This window comes from Lynx canadensis, chromosome F1 (assembly GCF_007474595.2).
Source record: "Lynx canadensis isolate LIC74 chromosome F1, mLynCan4.pri.v2, whole genome shotgun sequence".
Lineage (NCBI taxonomy): Eukaryota > Metazoa > Chordata > Mammalia > Carnivora > Felidae > Lynx > Lynx canadensis.
The window spans coordinates 60,646,516-60,666,655 of record NC_044319.2 but is presented as its reverse complement, the minus strand read 5'-3'; the positions used below and the strand labels follow the sequence as shown (position 1 = coordinate 60,666,655).

The window sequence follows — 20,140 nt, the reverse complement described above, 5'->3', positions numbered from 1 at the left end:
ATGGGTTGGCAGTGGCCTGTTTGAAAGCCAGCTGAACAGCAGCTCATGTGCTCCAACATGGTAGCACCGGCCCAAGTTCTTCAACTGGTGGAGAACCCCTAGAGTTTAACGGGCATGAAAGAGAGGTCTCGGGTCTGGAGACCGTCTCCGATTCGCATAGACTAAGTTGAGAAGAAGAAATGTCCCCTTTCTCAGCTTGAAGCTGTTAAGGGGACACAGTCCTATTGGCAACTTGCAGTAAGATGTGGCTTCCCATAACATGGACAATACGCACCCTTTATCGCTTGCTCTGTCCTTCATGCTACTAACCGGATTCTGTTGATATTATTTTTATTTTAGTGTTTATTTGGGGGGGTATTGCTTTGCATGTCATTCTTCCTCTTGGCTGTTAGTTGCAGGGGTTGTGACCCTTTGCCTTTCTGTGATTCAGGTGCCTCACTCTTTCCTTTCCAGGTTCTTCCAGTTCTTTTAACATGTCAAACTCTGGAGATTTGTTCATGGGCGTGCAGTCACTCAATGGGGACTCTTACCAAGGGGCCCAGGTTGGAGCCAACGTGCAGTCACAGGTAGGGACCCAGCCAATGTGCCACCAGGTGAATGCATTGGAGTCCCAGAGCCCTCGGTCGTATTGGCACTTGCCAGTCTGTCCAGAGAGAGAGAGGGAGATGGTGAGAGAGGGAGAGATGGGCGGGGAGAGACAGAGTGAGAGAGAGAGAGAAAGAGAGAGAGGGGGGAAAGGCAGAAACACAATCTTACCAACAACCAAACCAAAACAAAACAAAGACAGCCATGGTCATGGGGAATCTCGTCCACACTTTGTGAATGCATTTGGCTCTGGCTTGTCAGCCACACTGGGAAAGCAGGAGAAGAGCAAGCCCAGGGTGAGGTGACCAAGGCCCATTGGGCACGTGGAACCAGCAGCGTATTCTTTCCTCACTGAAGGGAAGGGAGGAGGAGTTCAGTCCATTGTCTCACGTAGCAGGTCTCCCTCTCGGTCGTGGGCTTCCCACACTCAATATTTGCCAACTAAGGAGGTAACTGATGAGTAGGCAAATGCCTTCGTATCTCCTGTTTTTGTTTCAAGCTGTAAAAACACCCAGCCATGTTGACTAAACTCATCTTCTCAGTCATCCTTGAGGTCAAGGAACTTGGGTTTCTGGTCATGAGTCAGAGCCCATGTTGGGAAGCAAACATCAGGTCGTGTGGTATAAACCCTTGGTACCCATTAGCAAGCAGCCCGCCTTCACTACGCCTCAGGAAGCCACCCTCCGGTCTCAGCACAGAGCCTGCTGTGAGAGGGTAAAGTCGAATGCCCTGGGTCAGGGTTGCTAGGGAAGTTGAGACCACCTTAGCCCACCCTCCCACCCTGCGTGTGGAACAGGAAACCCTACATGCCTGGAAGAGACCACCTGGCCAGTGATTCAGCCCCTCGCTCAGGGAGCTGCCTGGGACAAGTGTGAGGAGCCACGGTCAGACTGGCCAAGCGAGCGAACAGCTGGCCGTCATCCGAGTCCTCCAAAAGATGGCGTTAGTCACAGACCGCTCTGTCTGTGAGGTGGCTGCCCCAGCCCCCTCTAGACAGAGCCTTGACTTGTGTGGGATACCAGCGAAGGAGAAGCTCTGGCGGGTGATCTGCACGACAGGGGGGGTGTGGCTCCTTCACTCTGTCCCCACTCCTGTCACCCGGTCCCCGCCGTCTCATGCAACGCCGTGAGTCAGTTTCAGCGGTGGGAATCCCAGGTTTCTCTGACCATTCTCCCGTCTTGCTCACTGAACTCAGAAAGGAAAACGGATTTGGCAGATAGAGAGGCGGCCTCCTCCTGGCGGGCCCCTCCCGGGGAGGTTACCTGCGTCACGATCGCGTGAATGTGGCGTGTCCACGCGGTCGCCTGCCTGATGATTCTCTGCCTCCCTTTGCCTGCGTCTCCCTGACTAATTGCCTCTCTGTTGTTGTTCATTGTTTAGGTGGATACCCTTCGCCATGTTATCAGCCAGACAGGAGGATACAGTGACGGACTCGCAGCCAGTCAGATGTACAGTCCGCAGGGCATCAGTGTAAGAAAACAAGGCTCCCCCACCCTTTGTGTTTCTTCTATCATAACCAATTATTTCAAAGCCACAGGGCTTGGAATGCCACTTAGTAGGACTCGTCTCAGCTTTATGGTCACCTAGTTTCTTGTTTCTGTATCGGCCACGCCGTCGGCAGCGTTCCACCCACACAAAAAGTGGCGACTGGGCAGGCTTCACGCAGGCAGCTGGCGTCTAGGGCTGTCACACGCAATCAGTGTTCGCATGGCACCTGCGGCCACTCGCGTTCAGCCGAGAGGAGCCGCTAACCAGGTGACACCTAGCACAACAGTGGTAGGAAATGTCGCCACAAGCAGGGGCCTGGGGACCTGGGTGGGAAAACCAGTAGCCAAAATCCATTGCATCCAGGTCTGTGGTCTTAAAAAAAAAAAACAAAAAACAAAAAACAGCCTTTCTCCGATCTAAGGACGAAAAGAAAAAAAAGAAATTAACTCAGAGGCCGGGTGCGTTGAAGGGATGGGGAGGGGTGCGGACCATCTTCGTGTTCTTGGGCGCGCTGGCGGCTTCTGACTAGCATGAAAATTCATAGCGACAAGCTGTGTCGCACAGAGTGAAATCGATCAGACAGACACAAGGAGAACCGAATGTAGATTTGGGACAGCAATCCAACTTGATTTCTCAGATCAATCGTCCGCTATCTCAGCAGCGGTGACAGCAAGCTGGGACAAGAGGCAGCCTGGAAAAGGAGGCTGTTCTTCAGATCAGGGGGTCATTTCCTGGGCTTTTAGAGGTCACAGAAAGCGCCACCAGAACCATTGGCTCAGAACTGTAGAAGAAAACTGTGGTTGATTGATGGTGACGATTTCTTGTTTGTTTCTGTTGTTGTGATTCAAATGCGTTGGGGATGGAACGAAGGGAAGGTAGGCATGACGTGTTAATGGCATCCCGGTCTATACTCATTGAGGTACAGTGTCTGCAGTGAGGGAGGTGATGGCTCCTTCCACCCCACATGCGTCAAGTCAGACATGACTAAGCCCAGACTAGAAGGAATCAGTGGAATACCAAGTGGTTCATCACAAGGAATGGTTGAAAGAATTAGGAGTTCTTAGCCCATAAAAGAGAAAATGCGGTTGGTATATAGTAATTTGAAACACGTTGTTTGTGGGGAAGATTGGATGCATCATGAGTGATCGGAAGGGGGGAAGGATAGAAGCCCTGGGTGGAAGATTCAGGGAAATACTTCGCATTTCAACAGTTGATGGGCCTTTCTCACAGAGTTACCTGGAGAAGGGATTGGCTTCCTGGGAGAGTCAAGATTTCCCCGTCATCAGAGCACTCAAGCATGGCGTAGCTAGCTACTCAGGATGTCAGAGAAAGGAGTCAAGTACCAGGTTGTAAGTGTCTTGGTGACTTTTGAGGCCCCTGCCAATTAGGAATCCTTTATTTTCTACCTACTTTTGGCGGGATCTACTCTGAATTTGTATGATATTTATCAAGTCCCTCTCTGGCAGGAGCTGGAGGAGGTCAAAGCTAACCCTATTGAATGTAGTCTGGGCAATCATGGCAATTTTCCAGAAAGAATTTCCAGAACAGAGGCATGCTTCTCTTCTTAGGCTCCTACTAATCATTATTACCGTATTAACGGCTGACTTGCCAGAAACCTGCTCAGAGAAATACAAGATACTTGGTGGAAGACTGTGTTCTCAAAAACGGATGCCAGCTCAGTGAAGGTGCCCTGTGCTTCTTTGTTGCGGGGGGCGGGGGGAGGGGTTTCAAGCACATACGCATTTATGCGTTTTCTGAAGATAGGTTTTTTTTTTTCCAGAGAAAGCTTCGCTCTGTATAAGTGGAAGACAGGAACATGAGGAAAGTACCAGAGGGTGGGGACGAGAATATAGGCACACTGAGACAAGGAACTGCAGAAAGTCTATGTGAGTGGGCAAGGAATGGGCTCCCACTTCTGCTGTGTGGTATCTTTCTTCCTAACTGGGTAGTGCAGAAGAGGGTGCCACTCAGGCTCTGGGTTGGGGAGGGGGGTCAACATTGACCCCTCTGATGTTATCTGGTGGGCTGGGAATCATTTCTGCAAGAGGGTAACCAAACATGTGCAGACAATTATGTCTGATTACATAAGCTTCCCACAGAAACTGGGCTTGAAAATGCCACTCGAAGGAGTCTGTGGTTGTGCGTTAATTTTTTTCCCTGGGAACCATGTTTATTTTATTTCTGGGCCTTTAATATGCGGGGTAAATGATTCAAAGTCTGATCGTGGAGGATGCATGCCTTTTGGTATCCATTTTAAGTTTTCCGTGGTGCCACCTGCAGGAGACGAAGCCGGTTAGAGCAAGCTGTGTTTTTAGACCGTGGTGTTCGACACGGACCCGTGTGTACGTGCAGAGTGGGGCTCTGGCCGCCAGGAGAAGAAAGAGGGAAGGAGGGAGACAAGAAGAGATGAGGGCAGGAATGAGAGGTTCGAGCCAAGAAATAAAAATAAACAATTCCCAAACCCAAGGCAGCAATGGAATTTCCAGCTGGACTCTGGATTGTGTTTCATTCGGCAGAGGACATTTTCTGGGCAGCCTTTATCTGCTCCCCTGGCTGGGTTTGCATAGCACCCGTTTCTTATCCAACCAACGTCTATTTTAAATCCCATCAAGTCCAGACCACTTGCCTTTCAGTGAGCCCAGGTGGCAAAGGCGTGGAAGGTCGTGGAAGAGCTGGGAGACCCTGGCCCTGGTCACTCTCGTGTGTCCGTGGGCAGGCATCGTACCTCTCTTCCAGAAAACAGGGCCAGCACTTCCCACCCTTAAAACCCCAAGGGCTCCTTCAGGGAAAATGAGAAAATAAGGAAGAAAGGGCTTGGCAAAGTAGAAATTGTTCCACACGAATGCAGTATGAAATGTTCTAAGCGATAACGTTCTAATCTGACCTTTTTTCTCCTCTTGTGTGACCAGTTTTTTACAGTAGGTAGTTCCTAGTGAGGATTGGTCAGGACACGGCTGTCAGTTTTTTCTCTTCTGGTGGGAAGCTACGCTTTCGAAAAGGATGTAGGGTTCGCGAGTCCCGAACACCCCCTTCCTTAGCGGCGGTGAGCTTAGGTCCCCTGTGCTCTCAGACGACAATGGACAACACGTAGCAGCTTAGAGGGGCTCTGAAGAACAGAGGGAGGTTATTCTACTTCCCTGTCAATCAGACGTACTTAGATCACGTTCTTCTCTTTCCTTTCTCGCTGCCGTTGCCCTAGTTCTAGAATAGTTCATTGGCTGGGCCATTTCACATGACCACTTTCTAGTCACTGTTCTTGCCTTCGGTGTCTCCTTTCTCTTGCATACACCCTCTGAATTTTGCCATTCCTTGCCCGGAAATCACCAGCGCCAGTCTGCTGCCTACCTAAGCGAGTTCAAACCCCAAGTCCGACATCCGGGGTCTCCCACACTCTGGCCCCAACCTACCTGCCCTTCTACCTCATCCTCCTGACATCCAGGTAGAATTTGGTTGCTGGGCAACATGGTCAGTTCATCGTTGCCTGGTTTACCCACATCCCCCTATGTTTGCTCATGGCCACCACCTCCATAAATGCCCTTCATTCCTGTGCCGCCTTCCCCATGCCTCCCCGCCCTCAAAATCCCTTTTGCTTCCACAGCCGTCTCCTCCTTGCTGCCTGTGTTTTCCTCCTTAGCCCTTCTCCCCTGCTTCTCTCTGCCTCATCACACATACCCTGCCTTTGCGTTATAGATACGTGAACAGACAGACCTACTTGGTCTTCGTGTCTTTCGCTCCTGAATATTTCCTAAATATTTCCTAAATGCCTGTATTAGTTGCTCAAAACATGTTTGCTGATGAATGAATCAGGTAAGAGAAGACAAGTCGCCACTGGATTTACAAAGTGCACTCAGTGGCCAATATCCACATCTTACATAGCAGTAAAGTATCTAGTAGTGATTTTTCTTTTAAATGCTTTACTAACCCACAAATATCCCGTGTTTTTAATTCAAAAAGTTTCTCCAGTCTGCCCTTTAATAAAAAGTTTCCGAACTTTTGGCCAGTGCGGATTCTCTGAGAACATGATTCGAATCAGCATTAAATCCATGAAGCTAGATAGTGATGATATTGTCAAGAGGGTGATCCCTTTGAATTCTGCAGAACTTCTCCTGTCCTCAAAGAAACCCTATGCCAAAACCTGTTTGTGGGATACCATCCATAGTAGAAATAGAAATCATTTCTGGTGGCCTTTTCTCTTTGTCATCTCTACCAGATGGGTCATTGAAACCTCCATGGACAGACGTGTTGGGGGTAGAAGCGACTTGAAATTGGGAAATTTAGAACCTTCCTGTGGCTCTGCTTTTGATAAGTGGCATCGCCTCTGCATTTTTGCCTCGTCTATAAAGTTTACCAGATAAGCAAGCTCTAAACTCCCCTTCTAAATTCCATAGTTCTAGAGTCCTTCCACTATGATCTTTGGTTCCTCCTGTCAGCTCCAGGGATGCCCGACTCCACTGTAGCCTAGCCTCCCTGGACACCTCTTTGGGTAGAGTTAGCCCCTGCCATTCCTTCTAGCCTCCCCCTCTAACCCCTAAAATTGTATCTTGAGGTCCTAAATGGGAAGGAGGAAGAGCTTTCATTACATAAACCTTTCCCTGTGAATTCTCAGAGATCCGTGGAAGCAGAAAGCATTCTTCTTCCCGGGGCGGAACACTTTATTTTTAATTATTTTCAAATGTGAGTTAAGGGAGTGAGTTCACTCCAGCCAATTTTAAATGTAAATAGAAACCCCTGGAAGAAAAAGAGCAACCCCTGTACGATGTTTCTTATTCAAGAGTTTTAGTGAAGGTGGAAATAAAGTGTTAGTGTTCTCTCTGTAAAGGCAGGGCGCCATCAATGTCCGTTTATGACAGAAACATCCCGTGAGTTTTGCTTTGTGATAATTACAGGAATGGAAAAACAGAGATGAAACTTTTCTCTTTGGAAGCCATAGCATATGTATTTTTGTTTGGGTTTGCTTTTCTCCCATGTTCGGCAAAGGGAAAAAAAGGACACTTATTGAGGAAATAAAGAAAATATAAATCTTGAGGATGAAAATAACATCCTATTGAACACATTGCAGGCGCTTAGATATCAGAAGGGTTACTTGGTAATAGTTGGCTACGTGCCATCATTTTAATTTTTTCTTAACTACTTCGGAGAGACCTCCCTCCACTTAAAGTATATATTAATAAGACGTTGCCACGTGTGAAATTGTAGGACTGGGAAGTTAGGGTGATAATTAAAATTCATATGCAAATCTTTAAAAACTCATTTTAATTATATGAAGTTTTAATTCTTCTATTTTGCCAAGTGGAATTTGAAATGTGAAGGTACAAAGACATATCCAGATATGCCCCCCGCTTACCTGCCTTCGGGTACCTTCTGATGCTGCGGTAGGGGACCAGTGAACAGGCCCAGGCTGGAAGGGTGAAGGGAGTGATGAGAATCACCAGGTCTGAACATGGTGAACCAATCTTCAGAGGGTTTGAAGGCAGCAGGAATGGGGTAGATGGACTCCTGCCTTCCAGAAGCTTCCAGCCTGGCTTTCTTTTATGGCAGAGTCAAAAGGAAACAGAGGAAGCCCCTTTAGTTTCTTATCTGATGAGGCCTTTAAACCTTAATACCATATCAGCTCAGCATTTGAGAAGGGAAAAGCATTTTATTTGAGCCCACAATAGTTGGAGAAGCAAAAACAAATATCTTAATATTGTAATTTCCTAGGCATCCATTGTTTTTCCTCCGTGGCCAGGGGAAAGCCCTTAAAGGTACAGAAAACGAATGAGTCCAAATTGTCCAGTGGCATCCTTACACACTCATGCACTCATGTGTTCATGTATTCATCCGTGCATCTGTCCGTTCATCCATCCATCCATCCAATAAATAAGTCAGTATTTTTGACCTTGGCAAATGAGACGACATCCTATTATATCCAGGTCAGGTTGGGGAAAGCCTGTACCTAGATTATGTAAAATCCTGGTGCCTGTCAGCACATGTTTTAGTTTTCAGTGTCATTCAGCACTTTGTGACCAGGTTTCCTGTTCTTGGAACACTCGAACAAGGGAGCCCATCTACTCTGAATTTTAGGAAAGAGAATCTGAAAGTGAGTTCTACAGCAGAACAGACGGACCCAAGACCAACCAGTGTAGTTTAAGCAATCTACCTTCCTCCATACCGTGGTCTTGTAATACATGTCCTTTGTTCTAGACACTCCTTATCTCTCTGTAGGAGTAGTCACGGAGAAATCTCTTGGTCTCAAACCTAGTTCCAAGCAAGATCACATCCATAGTGTGTGTGGTTGTGTGTGTATGTGTGTGCGTGTATTCTGTTTTTGCCACTTTCCGCCTGTGTGACCGTGGACAAATCGCTTTCCCTCGATAGGACTCAGTTTCCTAAACTCTAAAAAGGACAACTGAGCTAGATGTCTGTGGCCTCTCCCAGTATCATATGCTACTTAGAAAACATGATATTTCCCCATTTCCAGGAAAATACAACTGGAAGGGAAATCGTTTAGAGCTATAAATTAAAGAGAAATTTGTCTTTTTGAAAAGAGTCCCATCTGTGAGATGACAATACACCATGCTGTTTTCATTGGAATTGGTAGTTTACAGCATCCTGTCCAGTCAGGCCCACATTTGGCCCCATCGCCATGCTATCCTTAGGCTAGAATCTGGTCAGTTTTTCCAGACTCAAGTCGGTCCCACTGTCTGCTGTGTAAAGAAAAAATTCACAACCTCAAAAGGACAGTTTGGTTTTGCAGTTGCTCCTGAAAGTGGCCGGATTCCTCTAGACCTCAGTAAAAATTAAGCTAATTAAATTGTCTGAATTTAATTGTGGGAAACATTGCATTGATAACTGCTGATGGCTCCTTGCCTTGTGGGAAGGAGTTCCATGGTCTTAGCTTGTTTTCAGACAAAAATGTGAGACCTGTGTCTTAGATAATCCAGTTGTTATTTTAAGATTTGGTACCTTAAAAAAATCTCTACTTCAAAATCTCTATTTGACTCTATTTGAGTTTGAGGAAATTTTTTTCCATATCTCTAAATATTCGATGTTTATATTCTGCACTTAGAGAATAAGGCAGAAGGCGGGGGACTGATTTGAGTCTAGAACAACTAACCATATAACTAAATAAATGAATAGATGCTTTATTAAACAAATGTTTGTTGAGAACCTTCTAATATCCATCATCATAAGACATGGTTCTTGCACTCTGTGAAGTCACAGAACCCTAGAAAGGCTCAGAGTTCATCTCATTCCATCCCTGCTTCTATTTCAGTGCTGTCCAGTAAGTTAACCATGAGCCACGCAGGGCTGTTGAGCGCTTGAAATATGGCTAGTGTGACTGAAAAAACAAATTCTTAACTGTATCTAATTTGAGTTAATTGCAATTTAAATAGCCACGTGTGGCTAGCGGCTACCATATTGCACAGAACATTCTAGATGCCCTGCCAGTCACGGAGTAGCCACCAAAGGTGGGATGATAGTGTTGAATCAGCAGCCATGCCGTGAAAACAGGAGACTTCCTGACACAGAGCCCAGAAAAGCATGCTTTCTGCTTAAATAAGCCTTTCCTAATGTAAATAGAACTCTCTATTAAAAATTAACCGTGCACAAGAAGTTAACTGCGATTAGCATAATATGCTTTAAACAATGAAATAATATGGAGGGAGATTTAAAATGTAAACATATAGACGGCACATTTATTATGGCTCTATTTGCAGTAATTTTCAACTCTGGCAGCCATTAGTTCATCTAACCTGATCATTTTCAAGCCTAAGCAGGACGTGTCTTTGAACTCCTCTTGAACCCTTTCTTTACATCCAAAAACCGTTTGGAGCTTATAGGAGGTCTCATTTCTGTTTCACATTCCCCAGGTGCCCAGAGCCTTCTCTGGTGGCCGCTGCTGAGCTGTTCCTTCCTCCCTGACCTGCTGGCCTCTTCAAAGCATGGCCCGCAGATCAGCAACCTTGGCATTGCCCAGGACCTTGTGAGCTCGGGCCCCCACCAAGACTGTTAAATCAGATTCTGTGCTTTAATCAGATTCCCCGGTGATGCCTAAGCACGTGAAGTTTGAGAAGTTCTGCTCTAGCAAGTAGCACATTTAAATGCTGCTTAGGATTCACCCACGAGAAGGGATTATGTTGTTTTCCTTGCATTGAGGATATTACTTTTAAATTTTCCCCCAATGTTTTATTTTCAAGTTTTTCTTTTCTTTTTTTTTTTTTTTTTCAACGTTTATTTATTTTTGGGACAGAGAGAGACAGAGCATGAACGGGGGAGGGGCAGAGAGAGAGGGAGACACAGAATCGGAAACAGGCTCCAGGCTCTGAGCCATCAGCCCAGAGCCTGACGCGGGGCTCGAACTCACGGACCGCGAGATCGTGACCTGGCTGAAGTCGGACGCTTAACCGACTGCGCCACCCAGGCGCCCCAAGTTTTTCAAGCATACAGAAGAGTTGGAAGAATTTGATAGTAAAACCAGTATACCTACCACCTACGATTCTGTCATCAGTATTTCACTCTGCTGGCTTCATCATGTATCTGTCCTTGTCTGCTTCCTTCTGTCCATCTACCAACCCAGCTTACTTTCTCTTGTTTTTCTTTTGTTTAATGTTGATTTATTTTTGAGAGAAAGAGAGTGTGAGTGGGGGACGGGGAGAGAGAGAGGGAGACACAGAATCTGAAGCAGACTCCAGGCTCCGAGCTGTCAGCACAGAGCCCGACGCGGGGCTCGAACTCAGGACTGGTGAGATCATGACGTAGCCCAAAGTCGGACACTTAACAGACGGAGCCACGCAAGCACCCCTCAGCTTGCTTTTCCTGATGCATTTCAAAGTAAATTATAGACAGCAGCACAGGTTTGCCTAAATAAACATTACTGGTATGTGTATCATTAACTAGAGTTCACTATTTGATCACAGTTTTTTTTTTTCTCTCTTTCAAGGTAAAATTTTACACACTTAAGTGTGCAGAGAAGAAGTGTATGTTTTTTTGAGCTTTGACTATAGTACATTTGCATAGAAGTTTACTGCCCTTACTTTCTTGTGTCTGTCCCTTTCTGATAGTCCACAAAAACAAAAACAAAGGAAAAAGAAGGACAGAGCACAAATTGTCCATAGAATAGTCTGTGTTTCTCCAGCGCATCAGATGTCTCCCTCGCCACCACTCGCCCCCTCGCTTGACCTGAGAGTCAGACTCTGCTACGAAGTCCACCTTACATCAAATTGGATGCTTTATTCGACACCCGCCTTAGGTTCGGACTTGATATCACTGCTTTTAAAGGGACTTGTGTTCCCTTTTCCATAATTAAAACTTTTGAAATACATAAAAACAGACACTAATGATATTTGAAAATTATAGTGGATTTCCTCACTTAGAAGCTTTTATAGATCCGCTCTTATCTTCTGCCTTTTTCTCCCTTTTCTTCTCTAGCCCCCTTAACTTGAAGTCCAGTTCAGAAGCCAAATGTATACAAACCTATTATCTTTCAAAGCCGCACACCCGTCCAAAATTGTTCCTCCTTAGGGAAAGTGACCTGTCACGGGAGTGTGCAAGCCCATCTTCCGCCAACCCGAGACTAAGGGGATAACCGGAGGGGGTGAAACCCGGAGGAGAGAAGCTCCAGGCCCCTCTCATGCCAGAGCTGGGAGTCATAGAGATCTACTGAACACTCTGCGCCCTTTCCGAGGGGCAAGAGAGCCAAGGCACAGCTAACTCCACACTTAAAGTTCTGAGGCAAACCTGACCTTACATGAATACCTATACTGAGAATACTAACTTGGAACACTTAGTGTGTGTCCTGATACAGTCTAGTGTTTTTATTAACACTCTCTTCTCCATTTCATGGATGAGAAAACAGACAGAGATTAAGTCATTTCCTCAAGATCCAACAGCCAGAAAGGGCTAGAGCCTGGATGTGGACCCGGCCAAGTGACTCCAAGGCCTCTGTGCTTTCCCTCTGTCCAGAGGGAGCCTTGAACCTCTAGTTCTTATGTTAAGTAAAGGAAATTGGCACAATCCTCCCGTTCAGAGAATCTGTTACGTTTCCTGGTCATAAATATTTTAGAGCCTGGCTGATACGGAAAAGAATGAGAACTCAGTTATGACTATTATGTTATGTATCCTTTTTTGGGTGGCACATGGAATGCTTAAGACCAGTTGGTTCTCTTACTAAAATTAAATCTAAAAATCACATAGAAAGTCCTTCCCTGGATGTGGCCTATATGTCTCTGCTGTTGTGTCCTATCGGGTTAACCAACTTAGCCAGGGACCCGGTGACCATACATGAGAGAGAGCAGAAACTTTAGGCCCAGGGTCTCCTCATGGAGAAATTGGGTGGTTCGTTAAAATAGATGCAAGACTGTTGGAGGAATCTAGATATGAAATCAAGAGAAATCTTTTTTTTTTTTTAACTTGGGGACAGTAAAATAGAAGAAGAGGAAATTTTAGCCTGTTACCTCAGTAGCTTACCCATGTTAAATAATGGCTTTAGAGGGGGAAGATTAGCGTTAAGAAAAAAAAAAAAACTGGGGAAAGGGCACGTGGGTGGCTCAGTCAGTTAAGTGTCTGGCTTCAGCTCAGGTCATGATCTCACGGTTCGTGGGTTCGAGCCCCACATCGGGCTCTGAGCTGACAGCTCAGAGCCTGGAACCTGCTTCGGATTCTGTGTCTCCCTCCCTCTCTCTCTCTCTCTCTCTCTCTCTGCCCCTCCCCTGCTTGCTCTCTCCCCCCCAAATAAATAAATAAATAAATAAACTAAAAAAAAAAGAAACTGGGAGAACAACTACAGAAGTAACTGTCTCTCCTGGACCAACAGGAAGGATAAGAAGAGATCACCTTGCTTTGCCGCGACTTCTATCAGGACCGTCCCTCCTCTTTGTTGACACTGAACACTTAGCATTTTCAGTACATTAAAAACTAAATGCTGGGGCGCCTGGGTGGCGCAGTCGGTTAAGCGTCCGACTTCAGCCAGGTCACGATCTCGCGGTCCGTGAGTTCGAGCCCCGCGTCGGGCTCTGGGCTGATGGCTTGGAGCCTGGAGCCTGTTTCCGATTCTGTGTCTCCCTCTCTCTCTGCCCCTCCCCCGTTCATGCTCTGTCTCTCTCTGTCCCAAAAATAAATAAACGTTGAAAAAAAAAAAATTAAAAAAAAAAAAAAAACTAAATGCAACAAAGTACAAGGATAGTAGAATAGGAGTAAAACTTTAAAAATTTAAATATAAAAAAGAGTGACAAATAGTAAATTCAAAGAGTTAAGAAATATGCCAACTATACTTCCATTAAGAAAAATTCTTAAAAAAAGAGCGAGGAAAGAAGAACAGAATCAGGAAGGAAGAGTATACTAACGAATGACGGGAACCAACAGCAGGAACAAAATGGTGGGAGAAAGAGGAAATTGCATGTGAGTGGCAAAGTGAAAGTTAAAGCAATTAGGAAACACAATTACTAAAGAGAACAATAAAAACATAAAATAAGCTAGGATGAGTAGTTAAAATAAATAACATCAGCTAAGAACATACTTACAAAGATTATAAAACAGATCAAGTGGTAATAAAATAAGGAAGTGGTATAAAGCCGTAAATTAAAGAACAATTAAAAAACACTAAGGATAGAAAATTAACAGGCTAAAATGACAGTTAATAATTGTATTAATAACTAACACTTACTGACTTCTCATGTGCTAGGCACTTTATATGCATTATCTTATTTAATTCAAGTTTATTAAAACAAGTAGGACATTTCCAAATGGAAACAAAAAATGTTCAGAGGGAGGCAAAACCAGGCATCAGAACAATCACAACAACAGAATGGAAGGTGATGAGCAAAACAGGCGTGTAGGTATCCGTTCCTTTTCCTTGTCCAGCGTGATTGATTTCGCTGTTGAAAATCTCAAGTACCTGGCCTGGCGCTTCCCACGTAGACTACAGGCTCTGCAAGTGCCTGGTGCTGTAAATGTCCCTTCTGTCCGCATCTTGTCCTACTGAGTTTGGCCTTTCCTACAGGCAATTCCTACCAATTAAAGTTCTCAAGCGATAGAATCCATAGCCCAGAATCTATGGCATTGGGCAAGGATCTCATGATCCCACTCAATTTAAAAGATTTAGCTCAGAGTTATCTTCTCCTAGAAGGACTTCCCCGTCCCTGCAGACTGGATCTACGTAGTACTTAGCTCACTGGGTTGGAATGGGAGTCCTTTTCTGATTGCTTTTCTTTCTCTCTAGGCCCCCTGATTTCTAAACAGAAGGACCCTAGTTTTGTATCCTAGCCTTCAATTCAGGCATGGTACATAGTAGGTGCTTAATGCATGCTTTTTGCATGGAGTATCCTTGAACCTGTAGTCAGGACGTTTCTCTTCTTCCCTTTCCCTTTCCCTTTCCCTTTATTTATTTTTAAACCAGCAAGAAGGCCTGTGACTGGATCTTCTGCTTGCCCAGAATCCCCACAAACACACGTATTTTTGTGTTTCTGTTGTTCAGAATGTCTCTCCCACACACAAAAATGGCTGCTGCTGCTGCTGCTGCTGCTGCTTCTTCCTCTTTTTCTTCTTCTTCATCTCCCCCTCCCCCCCCCCCTCCCCCCCCCCCCCCCCCCTCCTCATCCTCCTTCCCATTTATCACAGCCTAGAATGCATCCTTTACCTCCAACTTCTCTTTCTTCTGGGACAGGTGTTGTCTCTGTGGCCTTGAGCTTGATCCACAGTTCATTCATTTGCCCATTCATTTGATTGGCAAGCATTTTCTTGGAATCGGTTATTACCCCATTACTGCATTGGGCATTAGGGCAGGGAAAATCAAGCAACTCTGCATCTCATCTAAGTTGATTGCTATGTTTCGCCTTCTTTGACCTTATTTTTTGTGGCAAGGGAAACACAACTGATTAACATTCTTCACAGGTAGTTATATTTTGAAGAGAGTTTGGAAGTCATTTGATAACTTTCTCTTCTCTAAGCAAGAGTCCTACTTCCCTCCATCTAAGAAAGGCCTCCGACCTATATTTATTTGACCATTGATTGCACTGGTTTGTTTTCCAGTGAGCTCTGGAGGTTGGCCAAGACCTTTCAAACACAAGACAAAGACCTAAATCAGATGTGGACTTTCCCGCACACGCTTTGTCTAAATTTTACATTTACCTTTTTTTTTTAACATTTATTTATTTATTTTGAGACAGAGAAAGTGCAGGGGAGGGGCAGAGAAAGAGGGAGAGAGAGAATCCCAAGCGGGCTCCATGCCGACAGTGCAGAGCCTGATGCAGGGCTCTAATCCATGACCTGTGAGATCATGACCTGAGCCGAAATCAAGAGTTGGACACTCATCCGGGCCACCCAGGCACTCCTGCATTTACTTTTTATTTTCTGATTAAAAATTAATATTTAACATAGAAAATTTGGAGAATGCAGGAAAATCACATGGAAGGAAGTTACTGCTAACTTTTTGCTCTCCAGCTTTCTAGCATTTTGTGTGTAAGTATGTTTTGTGTAGGTGTAGAAAAGCTATGATCATATCGAACGTATCATTTTGTAACCTACTTATTTGACTAAAAATATATTATGAATATTTTCCGTATCACTAAACATTTCTTCTCAAACATAATTTTAATAACCACACAGGAGTCTATCATAGGGAAAGTCCATAATTTACTTAATCAATCTGTACAGTGGACCATGCAAGCTGTTTTCTTTTCCTTTTTTTTTTTTTTACTATTATTAAAAACACTGTGGTAAACATCATAGCACAGAAGACTCACTGTATATTTTCTGTTATTTCCTTGAATAAATTCCTAGAAATGGAATTGCCAGATCGAAGGATATGAACTAGTCTAAGGCTGTGGTGATGTATGGCAAATTTTTCTTCTGGAAACTTCTATGCATGTATGTTTCCCAGCAGCAGTTTATGATAATTCCTGCTTCCTCACTCTCAGGAACAGCATCTTAGCAGTTTTTTTTAATCTTTGTCAATTATCAAACTATAAAACGGCATCTCATTTTTATTTTAATTTAATTTGTATCTCTTTGATTACTAGTGAGATTGAACGTCTTTCATTTGTTAGCCTTGTATGAAATGTTCATCTTTTTTGTATCGATTTCTAAGAACTTTTATACAAGAAGGTTATTATCCCATCGTGCACTTTTCCAACATGTAGAAAATAGAGAAAACTCTTATTTCTCAGCAGAAGAGGGCTCTTGTGGAATAAGGCTCCAGGTCTCATTCTGTCTTGTTTCTGTGGAAAGTTCTTCAGCGTGAAAGGTGGATTTTTATCCTAGGAAAACTAAAGGCAAATCTATAAGTGATACTGGTGTTGATCTTTAAAAAATAATAATAATAACAACCCTGCAATCTGAATTCACTTACCATTTTCTATATTTCTAGTCTATGAAAGAACTCAGGGCTATCAAGTAGAACCCAAGAGTTTTCTTGGAAAACCTAGAGATATATTAATCAGTCAAATGTTCCTGGACAGTTTACCCTAACACTACCGGAAGTATTAGGATTTACCAAGTAAGTCCTTGGCTAGTTTGTACCCCGGATGAAGAAAGAAAGCTACAGACATTTAACAAGCTTTCTTATGACCTTAGCTCGACTTAGGTCTAAAACATGGTCTTCTGAGTGACAGGCTGTTTTCTGGTAGTTTGGCTGCCGTATCAGTCTCCTGGTATCTTCTCCTGCCACCTGTGAGGGAGCACATTCTTCTGGGCTGTTGAATTTTGACACATCACCGGCGCTGTCCCCCTCTGCCCTCGTGGTTCCATATCAGAGCACATACAGAAAAGCCAGGTCAGATTCCCAAGCCCACAGCACCAATGGAAGACTCCCACTGCGGAGGTTTCTGGAACAATGTAAAAGGGGGAAAAACAAATTAAACTTTAAAAAATCAACCCACTCTCGCACCTGGTTGAAAATCCCAGAAGAAAAGAGGCCACTCCCCAGCATCCACAGAAGATCTCGGGCGGGGGGGGGGGGGGATCCATGAATTCTGAATTCTCCAGTCCATAGGTTGTTTTCAAGCCCTTGTTCTCATTTCTGTCAGTAAGTGGAATTCTCAAAACAACAATACCCTTCCTTAAATAAATTAGTGCCCCATTCTAGCACATTCCCCTCAACGTCCTCTGTCTGCATTCTCCCCTACAGCTTCCCACCGTATCCACCCCCCTCTTCTGTGAGCTGTAATGACCCTGCAAACACTAAATGGCATTTGAGTGCATTAAGCAGCAAACTCTCCGGTGACATAGCAATTATGACTCTGAAATAGATTTGGTGCGTCACAGAAGATAAGGGTTTTGAAAGTTTCTGTTGTGATTATAGCCTGTAACTCCCACAAATAACAGGCTTCAAAATAAGAGGCTGCCAGTGGCGCCTTTGTGGCTTTGTCTCAGTGATGGCACGTAAATTGCTATTAATGTCCTAAGTGTACTTGAATATGCCAGTCTTTGGGACGCAGAGTTGGCTCAGTGTCTCTCTCTACATGGCATGTCATTGTTGGTCTGATAATCTGGGGTAATTGCTGTCTCTTGGATGGTCAGAAAAGTGTAAGGGGCTTTAGCTTCCTGTGTGATGGTAAATAGCTTCCAGGTCCACACCATGAGTGCGCGTGTGTGTGTGTGTGTGTGTGTGTGTGCGTGTGTGTGTTCTGTGCACGGCTACCGTTCATGGTGAAGGTGTGTATACAATCTCTGTGTGTGCCCTGAGTAAATAAAAGCCTTTCAGAAAAGCCAAAGCAAAATCAGAGGTTACAAAAATAAAATGAAGAACTTGGGGCTGTGGAGAATCAGCCCGTCGGATAATTTATACTGAGAGTTAAAAAAAAAAGTGTTTAAAAATACCCTTTGCTTGCATTATCCAGATTTGGCCATATGAGTAGATGCAATGTTCTGTTGTCTTACACAGCTCCTCTTTTCTAGTAGAAGCAGCATCTGCGTGTGTGTGCACGTGTGTGCGTGTTCCTATATGCATTCTTCAGGTGTTGTGTTTTCTACATGCGTAGTGGCTCTGTGTAAATATGACAAAGTGTGTCGACATTTTGCCTGTTGGTGAACACTGTGTGTGGATGTGTGTTAAGTGTGGATGTGTGCTGGTTTCTGCAGGTCTGAGCGTAGAGGATGTTTATTCAGATATAAATACTTTTCTGCACTGAGGCACCTCTATTTAGCTAAATCAAGCTGAACTTATTTTCCTTGACTCGGCAAAGTTAAATAAAACAGATTTTTAACTCCTGATGTACATTTAACATAGGGACTCCGTAAGTCGGTGGGACGTGGAAACGTTATGTGTCACTGTCCTATGTGCACTTTTAACAGAAATAAGAAAGCAACCCAACGGATGAACTTGGAAACTCACACTACTTCATCTCCCGTGCGAGCTGTGAAAGGGTCACCCAAAACCATCCTCTGTGTCTGAAGCGCTTTACAGGACGGTATTGATTGCGGGCCTTCACAACAGATGACTTAATAAACGACGAAGCTTAGACGGTGCCATCATAGGTCTTGATCTCAGAGTCGACCTCCATGTGCACTTGAGTCGTGTGGTGCGGGGTGCTGGCAGGGTGGCGCCCGGTGACCATGTGGCAGTCGATGGTCTTGTGGTTGGGTTTGGACGGGCACCCCTCGGGCAGCAGTTAGAGTGTGTGCCAGATAAGGTTGGAGGCAGCGACTGGTCATGGAGAGTCCATGCTCCTCCCAGGTCGATGGCCACCAAATTTACTCCACAGGTCTTCGAGCAGGACCCCGCCTTTCCGGATAAGATGACTTAGTATTAACTAGCAAGATGGCGCTACCCGCAGTGGCATAACCCCAGGGCAGTAGAGCTTGTCTTGTCCAAAACCAAGTTTGGTGAGGTGGACTGAGGCTTAGGAGTGAGTGGTATCAGAATCCCCTAAAAGACTCTTTTGAGGCCTTCTTGTGGCTCATAGGTTCCGGCATCTTCCTAAACAGCACAAAGATTCCCTGAAGGGGAACCACAGACACGAATCCCCTGCCTTCAGCCCTAAGCCACGCTTCGCGTGTGGTGCCCACACGTGTCACACAGCCCGACCTTTTCAAATTTGAGGTGTCTAAAATAGTGGCACAGAGCGGGGACTGCGTTTGGCAAATTCTAGTTTCTGAGTCCTACTTTCCTCACCTGACAAGTAGGAATAGGAGCCCCCGCAGGGTTTGTGTACCATTTGAGACTCATCCACCAGAGCAAGAGAATCGCTACCACAATCCGTGCGTTACTGTGCAGTTATCACGGACACCGGCGGCCCGACGGCCTTGCACGCACAGGGCAGGCCGCCAACGGAAGCTTTCAAAGCATTCGTTTCTCTGTTCATCCAACTCGAGGACTTAACCAAGCGGCTCCCGGTGAGACGTGATCCCTGTTCTCTGAGGCCCTGTGGCTGAATGATCTGTGATCGCGTTGAGACTGAAGACGAAAGCCATTCATATGGCCTGCAAGCCTTGGCATGGTGGAGCCCTGCCACTCTCCGGCCCCATCTTGCTGACGTGGCTGATTGCTTCTGGCCTCCTCCTTGGAGCCTTGGGAAAGGATTCTCTCTCTGCCCAGTGGCCTCTTTGCCCCTCTTTCTACTTGTCTGTATCCGCCCACCTCTGGGCTGACTTCCCAGAAGCCCCAGTGCAATGAGGTCCCTCCTATATTCTCTCCTCGCACTTACTACCACCTAGAATCTCCGTTTGTCCTTTTGACAAGTTACCCAATGTCTGTGTCCCACGAGGCAGGAAGCAGCGGGAGAGCAGATGTCAGATGTGTCGTATCTACCACTGTATGCCCGGTGCGTAGCACGGGGCAGGCACTGGAGACGTATTTGTGGATCCGAATGAAATGGTGACCGTGAGGAAGAGCCGGTACTCACATAGACCTTTAAATAAATAAGAGCTGCATATGGTTAAAAGTCAACATGAAGGGTCAAAAAGTCGGGGGTCCTGGCATTTAGGGAAGTGGGTGATGGTGTGCCTTGAAAGAGGAAGGAGGTGGCTCTCTGGCCAGGCCGTGGAAGATGACGCAGGTTTCCAGAGGCCAGAGGAGAGGGACGGGCAAAGGCCAAGAGCCTCTCGCTGGATTTCATCTGTAGAGCAAAAGGGACCCTCACTTGGGCAGTGG

At 45.4% G+C, this 20,140-nt stretch overlaps 1 protein-coding gene across 4 annotated transcripts in view; it reads left to right on the top strand.

Moving 5' to 3' along the window:
• Positions 1-20,140, top strand: part of PBX1 (PBX homeobox 1) — a 295,008-nt gene that overhangs the window by 262,376 nt on the left and 12,492 nt on the right. For 3 of the 4 annotated variants that reach the window (XM_030303262.1, XM_030303263.1, XM_030303264.1), the window contains 2 exons: positions 454-566; positions 1,966-2,055. In XM_030303262.1, coding sequence (XP_030159122.1) covers positions 454-566; positions 1,966-2,055 — 203 coding nt within the window. The remainder of the gene's footprint in view (positions 1-453; positions 567-1,965; positions 2,056-20,140) is intronic. The other variant, XM_030303265.1, reaches the window with a different exon arrangement.